General features: G+C 43.1%; 1 protein-coding gene across 2 annotated transcripts; it reads left to right on the forward strand.

Moving 5' to 3' along the window:
• Positions 1 to 3,161: 3,161 nt before the first annotated feature.
• ZBTB42 (zinc finger and BTB domain containing 42) lies at positions 3,162 to 11,591 on the forward strand. 2 transcript variants are annotated; one of them, XM_088149771.1, is made up of 2 exons: positions 3,162 to 3,474; positions 5,344 to 11,591. In XM_088149771.1, exon 2 carries the CDS (start codon positions 5,426 to 5,428, stop codon positions 6,611 to 6,613), a length of 1,188 nt encoding a protein of 395 aa, XP_088005897.1. In that variant the 5' UTR covers positions 3,162 to 3,474; positions 5,344 to 5,425; the 3' UTR covers positions 6,614 to 11,591. The 2 variants fall into 2 exon arrangements, with proteins under 2 accessions (XP_088005897.1, XP_007424006.1); XM_007423944.4 differs by having other exon boundaries at positions 3,164 to 3,474; positions 5,169 to 11,591.
• Positions 11,592 to 12,356: the final 765 nt, after the last annotated feature.

The following is a 12,356-nucleotide window of genomic DNA, read 5'->3' on the forward strand; positions in this document are numbered from 1 at the left end:
TGCAGCTTTTCCCTAATATGGAGATGTAATAATAGAAAAAAGAACCAGTTTGTTGTAGTGGTTAAAGTGTCAGGATGGAAACCAAGAGACCGTGAAGCGGGCTGGGTGACCTTGGGCCAGTCACTCACTCCCAGCCCTAGGAAAGAGACAACAATGGCAAACCACTTCTGAAAAACCTTGCCAAGAAAACTGCAGGGGTTTGTCCAGGCAGTTGCCAGGAGTTAACACTGACTCAAAGACACCAAAAAAGAAAAAGAAAAGAAAAGAACAGCTTCACATGGCAGGTTTTTAGTTTAATTTCTTTTTATTTTTATTCTATGTAAAAAGAAAGAGCATCCACATCCAGATGATCAAATATAGAAAAGGCGATAAGAGGGAGAACGGATGTAATTCCTATCTTGTAGCTCCAACTTTGTTCTGATCATTTAAGAGACCTGGCAGGTTACAGCATCAGAATGTTTACATACACAGGGCAGGAGGACATTCTCAGCACCCACCCAAACCTGTTTAGTAATTATTATTTGATGTATTTGTATACTACTACTCTATTGCTGTTTCAATTCGGCCCGTTAGCACGGGAGGGTGGAGCCAATAGAACAATTGAAATGCAAATAATATAAGCAATGCTAAAGGTAACGTAAAATAAACACATGCATTTCCTACAACATTCATACAGGAAAGAGCGGGGGGGGGGGCGGCGGAATACATGTTTAAATAGATGTCACCGGGCCTGGGGACCAGGAGGTGTGGCTGAGCCGTACCTTGGCTATGCTAGTTCGCGACTGACGAGTTTGCTTTTACCTTGGTGCTGTTTTCATGTGGTTTTTCTATTCTTTCTGATTCCTTTTAATATCGTTAGTTGCAATATTAAAATATTCTCTTAATATTGTCAGAGTGATGAATTTGAGATGGGCCACTATATAAAGGAAATAATAAATAAATAACTATGCAAACACGCCAACAACCATCCCCCGCAAATCATTCTCCAACCCACGACTCACTGGTCAGTTAACCCTACTCGATGACAGTCACATGGCCGAATGCCAACCACGTGGTCCGGCTTGCAAAATCGCGTGCGCGGGTCTTTCCGGCAGAGGCGCCCTTGGTTTCCTTTCCCATAAGGGAGACCAACGAAGACATTTGCAAACGAGCATTTTGAAAGGGGCCAATAGTAGCGCTAGTTCGCCATTGGCTCCACCCTCCCGTGCAAACGGACCAAATTGGGCACGTGTAAAAGTTGTTGCGGGCGGGGAAGTTCAGAATCCTTTCGGTTTGTCCGCTGCAGGGCCTTTGGGTTTATAAAAGCCTGGGTTATAACATACTAAAACATCCTATGTGGTGCAAAAAGGAAGCCCTTTGGGATGCAAGTTATCTCAAGCCATTCTGAATCTCTTTGGAAGCAGAGTTGCCCAGGATTGCCCACTAAGATTCCTGCGAAGTTCACTGCTAATGGCACATTTGCTGCGGGATTGTAAAGATGCGGGTTTAGGAATACGTAAATCTTAATTCAAACTCTAAAATGTACACAAGCATACAGCCAAGCGTCCAGACCCAATGCGCGAGCCAATAAAGGTACAAGTGAACCTCAGCATTTTTAGGGAAAAGTCCCGTCAAATATTTCGAAATTTGAATTCAGGGGGCTCATTTCTTCCCAGGAAAATGGATGTAGTCCTTGGCCGTGTAGATAGGATTGGGTATTTACGTTCACTTCAGGAGCAACTGCTAAACTCCTGTAGACAATGGGAAGATATACAGTAATTTTGCTTGAAATACCCGTGGAAATCACGTATTAAGGTAATTGCTAATTTAGGATTTGGAGAAACAAGTTTTGCAATTTTTTTAAAGGACGCTGTTTTATAAAATGACCCAGAATAAACAAAATATAGGGATTATTAATCTGAAAGGTTGATGTGCTCAATTGTAATCCATTCTATGCACGTCCACTCAAGTTACCCAACTCTTAAAGCGATCAGGCATTGCGCTCAGAATCGTTCCTTAGTTCCAAGCAATTCTTTACCAAGGTAGCATCATTGTACCTTGTATTTAACACGCGCCATATCGAGTTGCGCCATCATGTATGAAATCCCATCCTTGCAGCCGAATTATGTGTGCAAATTACAGTACTGCAAATTGGATGGCTTTCTCTTCTGTAATCACAGGTACAACATTGCAGCGCAGTGTTCTCACTGAGGATTATTCTTAGGATATAGGGTTGCAGCCTTCATCTCACTGATTTCAATTAGATTTACCCCTGAGTGAAGGTCTGTCGCCGTGCTGAGCAACACATCTGATTTTTCAAGATCCGTATTAGGGACCATAGTAAATAAATAACGATGGGCGATGGCGTTATTCCGCGCACTTGCACTTTCGCTCTGCGCACTCGTCTGGGAGGGCTCAGTAAAAATCAGTCCGCGGGACTTTACACGTGTCTATCAAAGGGCTCTCGTGTAAAAGCGCGGAGAGGACTCCCGTGTTGTCGAGCAGCCCAATGACGAGGCGGGTCTCGAACAGAAACGCTGCAGGGATCGCGAGTTTCAACAGCTGCTGAAGCGGCAGCGAAACCGCAGCCAGTTGGTCGAGAAAAGTACGTGAAAGCGCAAGCCGCAATCCAGCACGGGCTCCGTGGATTAAGTTTGCTTCTCTGCCTCTTGCGTTTTGCGGCGGCTTCCTTGCCTTTCTCCACACCGTCCTGCTCTTTCGCGTCTGAAAACACAGCCCCTTTCTTTCCGAAAGCTTGAGAGTGCAGCATTACTGCGTACAGATACGTGCAATATATATATATATTTTTCATACACAGCCGCTTCTTTTTTCCTGGTTACTCAAAATTGGTCGTTTTTGCAAAGCTACAGCGCGTCCCCGAGGGCAAACACCCCCGGCCACAAACATCTTCCTTCTTGTAGCCCTTTAAGCAGCCAGCGAGTTGGGACTGGGACGGAGGGGGGAGTTAAGAGGGGAAAAAATGAGGAGGATTTACAAATGCAAAGAAGCAGCTGAGGACCCGCAGCAGCTGCTGCCGCCGCTGCCCAGAACAGAAGCCCTGGCAGGCTGGCTGGCTGGCGGCGGAAGGCGGGGGGGACATTTCTTTTTTAAAAAGGGGGGGGGTTGCCAGCAGCAGTCAGACGACAGTCGCGTACACCGGCAGCAGGCGCGTCAGGCGCAGCGCCCCGCCACCAGCGCCGGCAGCTCGGCTGGGATCGCTATTGTGTGCGGACCGAGAAGCGAAAAGAAAGCGCGCGCACACACCCCCGCCCGGAAAGTATCGCGAGAGCGCCCTGGCTAACAACCTGCTTCGCAACACACACAGGAGCGCTACCGCTGGGTTACCAGCAACAAGGAGCAGCGCACGGAGCAGCCGAGGGAGGGGGGAAGCACATCTGGCGAAGGCGTAGAGTTTGAGGCTGGGAAGTGGAGGAAAAAAGACTCGAGCACATGCCGTGCGCCAGCGGCACCTCTGAGCAGCGCCCGGCCAGGCTGGTGAGTAGCCGAGCGGCATTTTGGAAGCTGCAGGTTTCCCCATCCCTCGCCGTGGCTTCGCGGGGGGAGCGGGGGAGAGGCCTTTCGGTTCCCCGGCTGAGAGCCCGCTCGCTGCCTCCTGAGAGTTCGGCTTCCGCGCTATTTTGGGCCGTTTGCTGGATGCGTTTGGCTCCTCTGGGCTCCAAGCACAAAGGGGGAGCTGAACGGATTGCCTTACAAAGTTAGAAAGAACTGCTGGGGTGAGAGAGAGAGAGAGTGTGTGTGTGATTGCTGCTTTAGAGCATACGAGAGCGGTCACGGGGAAGAGCATCCGAAGGCATCTTAGACCTAGGGGGCGATGTGCTTTTTCAAACGGGGGGAGAGAAGAAGAATCTTAAAAAGTTTGCAAACTGCGGATCCCGAACTTTGTTTTTCGCTCTCCCCTCCTTTCTGCGGCTGCTGCTGTTCCGCGCACCTCTCCAAAGGTCAAGCTGTGTGTCCTCCATTAAGAGTAACCAGTAATAAGGTTGTTATTTAAGCAACTTTCCTGGGGTGGTGTGGAAGGGAGGGGAGAGGCGGTAGCAGGATTTAGAATAAGAAGGGAAGGACTCGGTTTAAGTTTGAGATTTAATAGATGGCTATAAATGGGGGGGGGGGTTTGTTGCTGGAACTTTAAAAGGCAGCAAGCTGTGGTTGGCTGGTAGCTAGATTTGAAGTAACATATGGCATTAAAAGGGGCACAGCTGGAGGTAGCATTTCCATCGCAGTGAAGTCAGAGCAGCTGACTCTCCAGCTTGCGGTGTAATTAGCAAACGGAGCACTCCTCCCATCCCTCTCCTCCCTCCCAGACACTCTTTCCTTTCTTTTTTTTTCCCTCTCTCCCCCCCTCTTTTTTTCACACACACACACAAGCATTCTTCCGTTACTGGCTAGCAAAGCCTCTTCTCTTCCCAAACATTTGGGTGATGGGGGGAGGGGAGACCCGAAGCAAAAAGCTTGGGCTGTTCTAGAACTTTTTGGGGGGGGAGATTCATTTTCCTGCCTATGAACCCTTCACTGTGTATTCCTCAACTATTCAAGGTAAGGTCCCTGAGATATTATGCCCTCCTTAGAGGAGCCTCAATTGCAGGCAGTTGAGGAGGAAGTGCAAAATTGGGGGGCTGGGTATTTTAAAAATGTTTTTGCTTTTAATAACTTTCAGAGTTACCTCTTTTATTTTTAAGTATGCCTTCCTCTATAACTCTGATTTCTGTTTTGAAGGGCAAGTGATGGCTTAAAAGAACAAAGCCAGTGTAGTTATGCTCTTTCTTGGATTAATGACATTTTTTTATGTATGTGGGGGTGCAAAATGCATTTTTTAAAATCAAGCAGTTATGATGATCCCTTGGAGTTAAGACTTCCAGGAATGCATAAAACTCTGAAGTCAGTCTCCTCCCCCCCAGGTTTTAAAGCCTTGAGTGGCAAAGGTTGGAGGCGTTACTTCCTTAGAAGCTTTGGTTTACTTAAGAGTCAAGTTTTTCCTGTTTTTGAAGCAGGTGCTCTGGTGGGGGGGGGAGGCATTTTTGAAAAAATAAAATTTGCAAATCAGTTAACAGGTGAACTGTTATCCCCAAGGTTCCAGTTATCCCCTCCCCAGTCAATCTGTTTGTTTATTAATAGCTGGTTTGAAGCCCTGTGGTTTAGAGTAGCTTTCAAGTTTTTCCTGTTTTGAACAGGTTATGAAGGAAGAATGGAGTTCCCAGACCATAGCCGGCAGTTGCTGCAGTGTCTGAGTCAGCAGCGTCACCAGGGCTTCCTGTGTGACTGTACTGTTTTAGTTGGAGACGCACAGTTCCGAGCCCACAGAGCTGTTCTCGCTTCTTGCAGCATGTACTTCCATCTTTTCTACAGGGACCAGCTAGACAAAAGGGACATTGTGCATCTGAACAGTGACATTGTGACAGCCCCAGCCTTTGGCTTGCTGCTTGAATTCATGTACGAAGGCAAGCTGGAGTTCAACAGCCTCCCGGTGGAAGATGTGCTGGCTGCAGCCAGCTACCTTCACATGTACGACATTGTGAAAGTCTGCAAGGGCAAGCTGAAAGATAAGGAGTTGTGCGGGGATGAAAAGATGAATGGCAGCGGGATCCCTTTGGAAAAAGACATGCGGGTCCTCGATGAAGGCGCGCCCTTGGGGCGGGAGCTCAGCCCGGGGAATAAACAAAAATTAATTGCTACAGAATATGAAAGATCAGCTGGAAAAGAAAAGGATAGTGGTTATCTGGGCTGGTCCTCTGATCTTGTAAGTATCAACTCTGAATTAGCAGAAGCGGAATTGGATGCTGTGGCAGCTGAGAAAACAAGAGCTAATGTCTGTAGTTCAGTGGGACCTTTGTCCCAAAGATCTCTTAACCACTCCTTGGCTTCATCTGGCATAGAATGTGCTTTAGACCTGTCCTTCAAGTCTGTGGCCGGGAAGGATTCCTTCCACCCTTCCTATGTCTTTGGACAGCTGGCTTCCAACGGCCAGCAGCAGAGTAGCAAGCCCCTGATTAAGGATGAACCAGAGTCTTTGTCAGATGGAGAAGATAGTGAGGCAAGGTGCTTAGAAAGTCAGCATTTGGGGAATTCTGCCAAGAGCCTGATGACAGGATTGGGAAACATGTTTGCAGGGAATGGCAATTCCCAAGTGCCAGAGGAAGACTTAGATCACGAGCGGGAGGTGAGTGAAGATGACATGGATTCCTCTGACATTCCGTCTTTGGGGGTCTTGGTGCCTCCAGGTCACATCTGTATTTGCCCACTCTGCAGCAAAGTCTTTCCTAGCCCACATGTCCTCCAGCTGCATCTCAGTTCCCATTTCCGTGATAAGGATGTTTCAAGAACCAGGCTTTCCCCTGATGGTTCGGTGCCTACTTGTACACTTTGTGGCAAGACTTTCTCCTGTATGTACACCTTGAAAAGACATGAGAGGACTCACTCAGGTGAGAAACCGTACACCTGTGGTCAGTGTGGGAAGAGCTTCCAGTATTCTCACAACCTGAGCCGCCACGCAGTGGTGCACACGAGGGAGAAGCCCCACGGCTGCAAGTGGTGTGAGAGACGATTCACTCAGTCAGGCGATTTATACAGACACATCCGTAAATTTCACTGTGGCCTTGTAAAGTCACTGGTGGTTTGAGAGAAGTTGCCTTACCAAAAGGCACCATTTACTGGACTTCTTTACTCTGTTGATTCACTTCAGGCAAATTATATTGTGAGGGGGTGGGAGAATATAATTCTACATTTCATGGAGGAAAGGCTTCAGTTGGGCACTCTCCCCATCCCTAGGCCTACTGTAGGCCTCCAATTACCCTTAATGTTCTGTTCGTTTTGGAGTAACAAGTAAGCTGAATCTTGATCTGAATCCTTGGATAGAAGCTGATTTAATCTCTTTGGTTTAATTGGTATGCTTCTGATTTGGTGGATGTGCTCTTGCTAAGTTGGAAATGTGGTGAGGAAAATAGAAACCTTGATCAAAACTGCTCCTTGGGTGAGATGTACTAGATTGCCTGCATAATAGCTCCTCCCTTCCCTCCAGTTTAGCACTCATATCTGCAGTGCAGATGCCTCAAGTAGGCAATTTCAGAGTTCTAATGGCCCCAGTTCCTTTCCTGTTTTGGATGTAGCTTTTTTTTAAAGTCTGTTTTTAATCTGTTCCAGACAAGAAAAAATTCAAAGGGGGTGGGGTGGGGATAGACTTTTTTATTTATGAAGTGTGTCTGAGGAGAAATCTGAGTTCATGTGCCTCATGGGGACCGTCTAGAATTCTTACTATACTTTGAAGAGGCCTTGAAATCAATGTAGGGTGGGACTGAAAATTCCCCTTACTTTTGTCAGCAGGTGATAGTTTTGTTCTTTTGAAACTCTTCCTGCCAAATCATCAGCCTCACTTGTGCTGCTATTCATCTGCCTTTGCCAATACTTTGGAATTTGTCTTTGAACTTATGTTTCTTGTGAATTGTAGTGAAATATTTGTTTTCCACCTTTATCCGTATTCTTGCAGGTCTGATTCATTGGTGGCCCTGGTTGTGTGTAATTTTCTTCCCTCTTGGCCGTCATATGTAGAACTTTGGATGTGAACTTTGGCTTTGTATATGGAAGCCAAAATGCCCCCCCAAACCCCCGATATGAATTATCTGCTGTGAAATGGATCACAGGGATGGAATGAAAGGAGCTTACCTGTGCATACTTGGATTCATGTTGAAGGGAGCATAGGAGAGAATGTTTAGCAAGATGCAGGCATTGTAACGCAAAGCTACACGTTCATAACTATTAGTGTAGTCCTCTAGTTTTGCTTCTAACAAGTGCACTTTTTTTCTGTAAGTAAATTACTGACAGGAGAAAGATTAAACCTTAAGAAATGAAAATGTCTTTGCCCATTGGGACTATTCAAAGTCACTAATTCCCAAATGATCCCTTCTTCCTCCAACTTAATCGACAGGCATGGTGTTTAAGATGGGGGGCGGAATTTCACAGTAACATGGTACTGCAGACCCTTCATTCAGTGGGGGAAACATATTGTAATAGCTTTACTTTGTCAGTGAAAACAGGTGGTAGTATTTGAAGCCCCTTGGCCTTTCTAATCCTTATTTTGTTTCATGTAAGAGTTCCAGCCCTCGCTTGTGTTCACTTACTATCAACAGTAAAGTTATGCTGATGAAAAACTATTTTCTGTGATCTTAGATTGCCAACTGTGATTAATCCTCCCCATACCATTGTAGTTTGACTGGCAGTCATTAGGAAGTGGTGATGCCTAGGCTGACTTCTGTATGTCAGAGTTTTGCTAAAAGTGCAACATCAGACTAGACCCTCCCCTCCCCAGTGGCCAGCTGAATAATTCAAGTTGAGCCTCTCAGGCCTGGTTATATTTGAGCCAGGCCAATGAACACATTTCTCCATGTACCATATTCATAGTTGTTGGTGTGCCCATCTTTCTGTCATACATACACACACACTACTCCCATTAACTCCAACCAACTTAGACTATCTCTAAAAGCATCTGCAAGCTGGTGGCTGCTGCAGGAAGTCAATTGATTGGGGGGAGGGGGTGTTGTTTCTTGGAAACTCTGAAGAGTTGGGCTTTGCCTGACCCTTAAAGAAAGTACATCTGGCTGGAACAGCTGATGGAGGCAGGCTAGGGTTTGAAGAAGAAAAGTGGGTTCAAATGAATGGGGCCTCAAGAAAGTTATGAGACGATCAGATGAGCAAGTGGAGGTGCCAGATGGCAGTCTCATTACTGCATAATTTCCTTTCGAGGTAAAAAATACTTATAATATGCACATAGGTTTTTTTTTTTAACTGCTTCAAAAAGATCTCTTCTGCATTTCAAATTATTGGGAAGTCTGTTGTGCTCCAGAAAGTATAGTGCTGTTCCCTAGCACTGAACATTATTTAGGCTAAATTAAGAATTTTTGCTGCACTAAGCATGAAATCCAAAATCATGTAAGTGCTTTTCTCTATCCTAGCCATAAATAATGCACAACCTATTCCCTAGGGTTTGTGGATTTTTGGAATAATTTGAGTTATTCCATAGGACTGGAAGGGGAGCAGGAACTGTTCTCTTGGAAGCAGATCTGCCAGCAGAGAAACTCACAATTTCATTCTGAAGTCCCCCCAATAGCTTCCTCTGCTCTAGAACACTTTCTGTTTTTATCGATATCAGTTCACTTTCATAGATCAAATCTTGTAAAATGCTACTGATTTATAAATGGCAAATACTTGATATTGGTTTGCATAATTAACTTCTTACAAGCAAAGCATTACTACATGTTTCAGGCTGTGTGGTATTTTGGAGGGATTAAAACAGATTGAAATGCTGTACCATTGGAACAAATTTGGGATGTTCACTTATTTCTACCTAATTCCAGTATTCTGTTCCCTGTCATGTCATTAAACATGCCTTCTGATACCCACAAAATATATTTTTGGATATGTAAAATAATTTTAAAAAAATAGTATAACTGACTAGATTTCTGAGAAGTTGATGTCCAGTGAATGGGACTAGAGAAGGATTGCCAAGACAAATGTCCAGTCATTTTGGACTCTTCTTAAAGTGAAAGCCTTTCTTGCATTTTTAAACAAATATGGATGCACTGAAATGATTTTTCTGAAAAGGCAGGTGATATTAATGCTGCAGAAGAAAATATTGTCCAGCACTTCCCTTTGATTATTAGAATTCCCAAAAAGGGAGGTTGGATAAGTTGCCACAGGGAATTGTTATGTGCTCAGCCAAAATTTTGATGTGGGTTGTTGGGGTTTTTTTTTTTTGCAATAATATATCCCACTACTGAAAAGGCATGTAAACAGTAACTTACCTCTTCATCTCTAGGGTTAATGCAAAGCTGTGTCTGTGTTTTAATTTTTTTTTCCTTCCTGATTTTATGCATTTCCCCTTTGAGTCATAGCCAAAATATTTAGGAAATAGTGCTATGAAAAAGCATAACTGCTACATTAACTGTAATATAGCAGTGCTGTTTTGGAGAGGGAGATATTACGATAAGTTTTTATTCAGATAAAAAGCTTTTTTTTAAAAAATCCCTGTTTTAAATTATGGTGGCCATGGTTTGTGAAATTTGACATTTATGGAATGTTTGATTCTAAATAATGGGTGACTGTATAAACACTCTGACTAACAAGGCATGGTAGAGCACCATATTCCTAAGACACGTGACAACTGTACTGTGTCCTTTCTTCATATCCTTACCCCACCCCTTAGCCCAGATTGGAAATAGCACTGAACAAAACCTTCAAGTTAAGTTATTTCTTTTCTTTTTAAATTTTAAGTTATATATCTATATCTATATATATTTTCCTCCTGATGATACTTGATATAGTATTTATTAGTTTTTTTTTTTAAATTAAGGAATGCTTGCTGTGGAGCTTTTTCAGAATAACAAGTGTGAAATCTGTGATTTTAATTTTATTTCTGTACATGTTTTACAAAGTGAATGTGTGAACATGTGAACCAGTGCGCAGAATGTAGTGCTCTTTTTATGCTGATCCCACGCTGGGTGGAATGGCGGAAGAATTCCCATCCCGACATGGAGTCTTGATTGCTTGCAAGAGCTCTCCTCTCTTGGTTGCAGGGGAGGGCGGTGGTCCAGGGGCAATGAAAGGGGCAGTACAAGGAAGGAGTTACATACCTAGGTCTCTGTATTGGGACCCTTGTTTGCCTCTTCTCTTGGTACTTGTTGAAGGATTTAAAAATTAAGTGCCATAGGGCACCAGCGGGTTGGATTTGAGGTTTTCTTTAGATAAGTTTGATTTTTTGAAAAAGGCATGCTCCCTGCTGCAGTTAAAGAACAGGTGGCAGATGTGTCCAGCTAAGGGATTTGTTGAAGTGTTGTCTTTTTATTATTCTTTCCCAACATTTCTGGGTTGATCACTTCTTCTTCTTTTTTTTTTTTTAAAGATTGCACTTTTATTTAAATATCTTTTTCATTCTTTGGATTTTTAAAAAAATCGTTGCAATAGTTCTGAGCATGTTTTGTTTGTTTTTTACAGTTCTTTACTCCACAGAAAATTACTAAGCACTGTACACTTAGGTTTGTTCCTTAATATGCAGCAGTTTCTCTGGTTTGCAGAGGGCATAACTGGAAACTTTGGAGCTCCATTTTGATTTTATTCATTGGAGTCAGGATTTTACCTTAATACGGCTTTACTTAAAACACTGAATTTGTCTTCTATTCAAACCAGTACTGTGAAGTTAATGTTTGAAAGAAAAAAAAAACCCTGTTATTTTAAATTGCTTTTAATCTTGGTGCAGTTCAGATTCAAATATGTATATTTAAAGACACTAATTTTTGTGGGAGAGTTTTTATAGTGTATAGTATGTAGAAAAGCTATTGGATTGAACTATATTTTATTAAAAAAAAGTTCTTTCACTGTTTTATAGTGAATTATTACCCTCACCCTCTCATTGTTGGTTCTATGCTGTATTTTAGGCTAGGTTCGACAATCGCATAAAAAGAATGACTTTGACAAACTTTCTTTAATGTCTAGTTTCTGTGTGGTTTTGTTCCTTTTTTTTTAAATTGTGTGTTGGTATGTGCTTTTTTAAAAAAGGAAAAAAAACTGTGACAATCGTGATTAGAACTGTCTTTACTGAATAAAACACACTAGAGTTATGAATGAAGTCCTTTTATTTATTTCTAAATATTTATATTCGGAATGAAGCCTTCAAAGGTTTGTTCACATTTGAAAAGTGATGTTCACAGAGAAATGATATAGAAGATTATATCAAGCAGCGGAGAATAGTTTTGAGTCACCCAAACTTAGGAAAATGTGCAATTTTCAGGGTTGTTTTGAAAAGGCTAAATGTAAGTCAAGCTTACCACCAAAAAAAAAAAAAAGTTCCAGAATTGTGGGGTCATCACTAACAAAGTCCTGCATTTCATGTTCATGAAGTAATCAGTTTTATCTGTGTATACACCAGCTAGAGCTAAGTAGGACATGGAGACTGAAGTTGCTTCCTAAATTGGACTGATCTCAAGCCACTTGGGGCTTTAAAAGTTAATGTCAGCAGACTCTTAGCTTCAGGTAGATGGGAAAGGTAAGCCTTTCACACATTATACAGAAGCAAATATGAATTTGCCCTGCATACAGTACACACACTTTAGAAATCTACAGCCAGTCACTGATGCCTGCTTGGTTACCTATATGATGTACATGATCCCTTGAAACATGCTAAGGAGTTTATGAAGTGGCCTTTACTCAATGTGCAGACATCAATACTTTTGAACACTGCTAGGGCTTGTTATAGTTACATGAGCAAGACTCCCCTAATGCCCTGCTTCATGAACATTCACAGAATGCTCATGAGAAAATTCTCTGCATGTGTATATGGAAACTTACACTTGGATGCTGTTCAATTAATAAGGAGG

This window comes from Python bivittatus, unplaced genomic scaffold (assembly GCF_059951505.1).
Source record: "Python bivittatus isolate LINGU-HERP-01145 unplaced genomic scaffold, Pbiv_v1 ctg000580_np1212, whole genome shotgun sequence".
In the NCBI taxonomy this organism is placed as follows: domain Eukaryota; kingdom Metazoa; phylum Chordata; class Lepidosauria; order Squamata; family Pythonidae; genus Python; species Python bivittatus.

Excerpts from the sequence above, each read along its gene's own strand:
- ZBTB42 (XM_007423944.4), top strand. The coding sequence starts at position 5,183 with ATGGAGTTCCCAGACCATAGCCGGCAGTTGCTGCAGTGTCTGAGTCAG.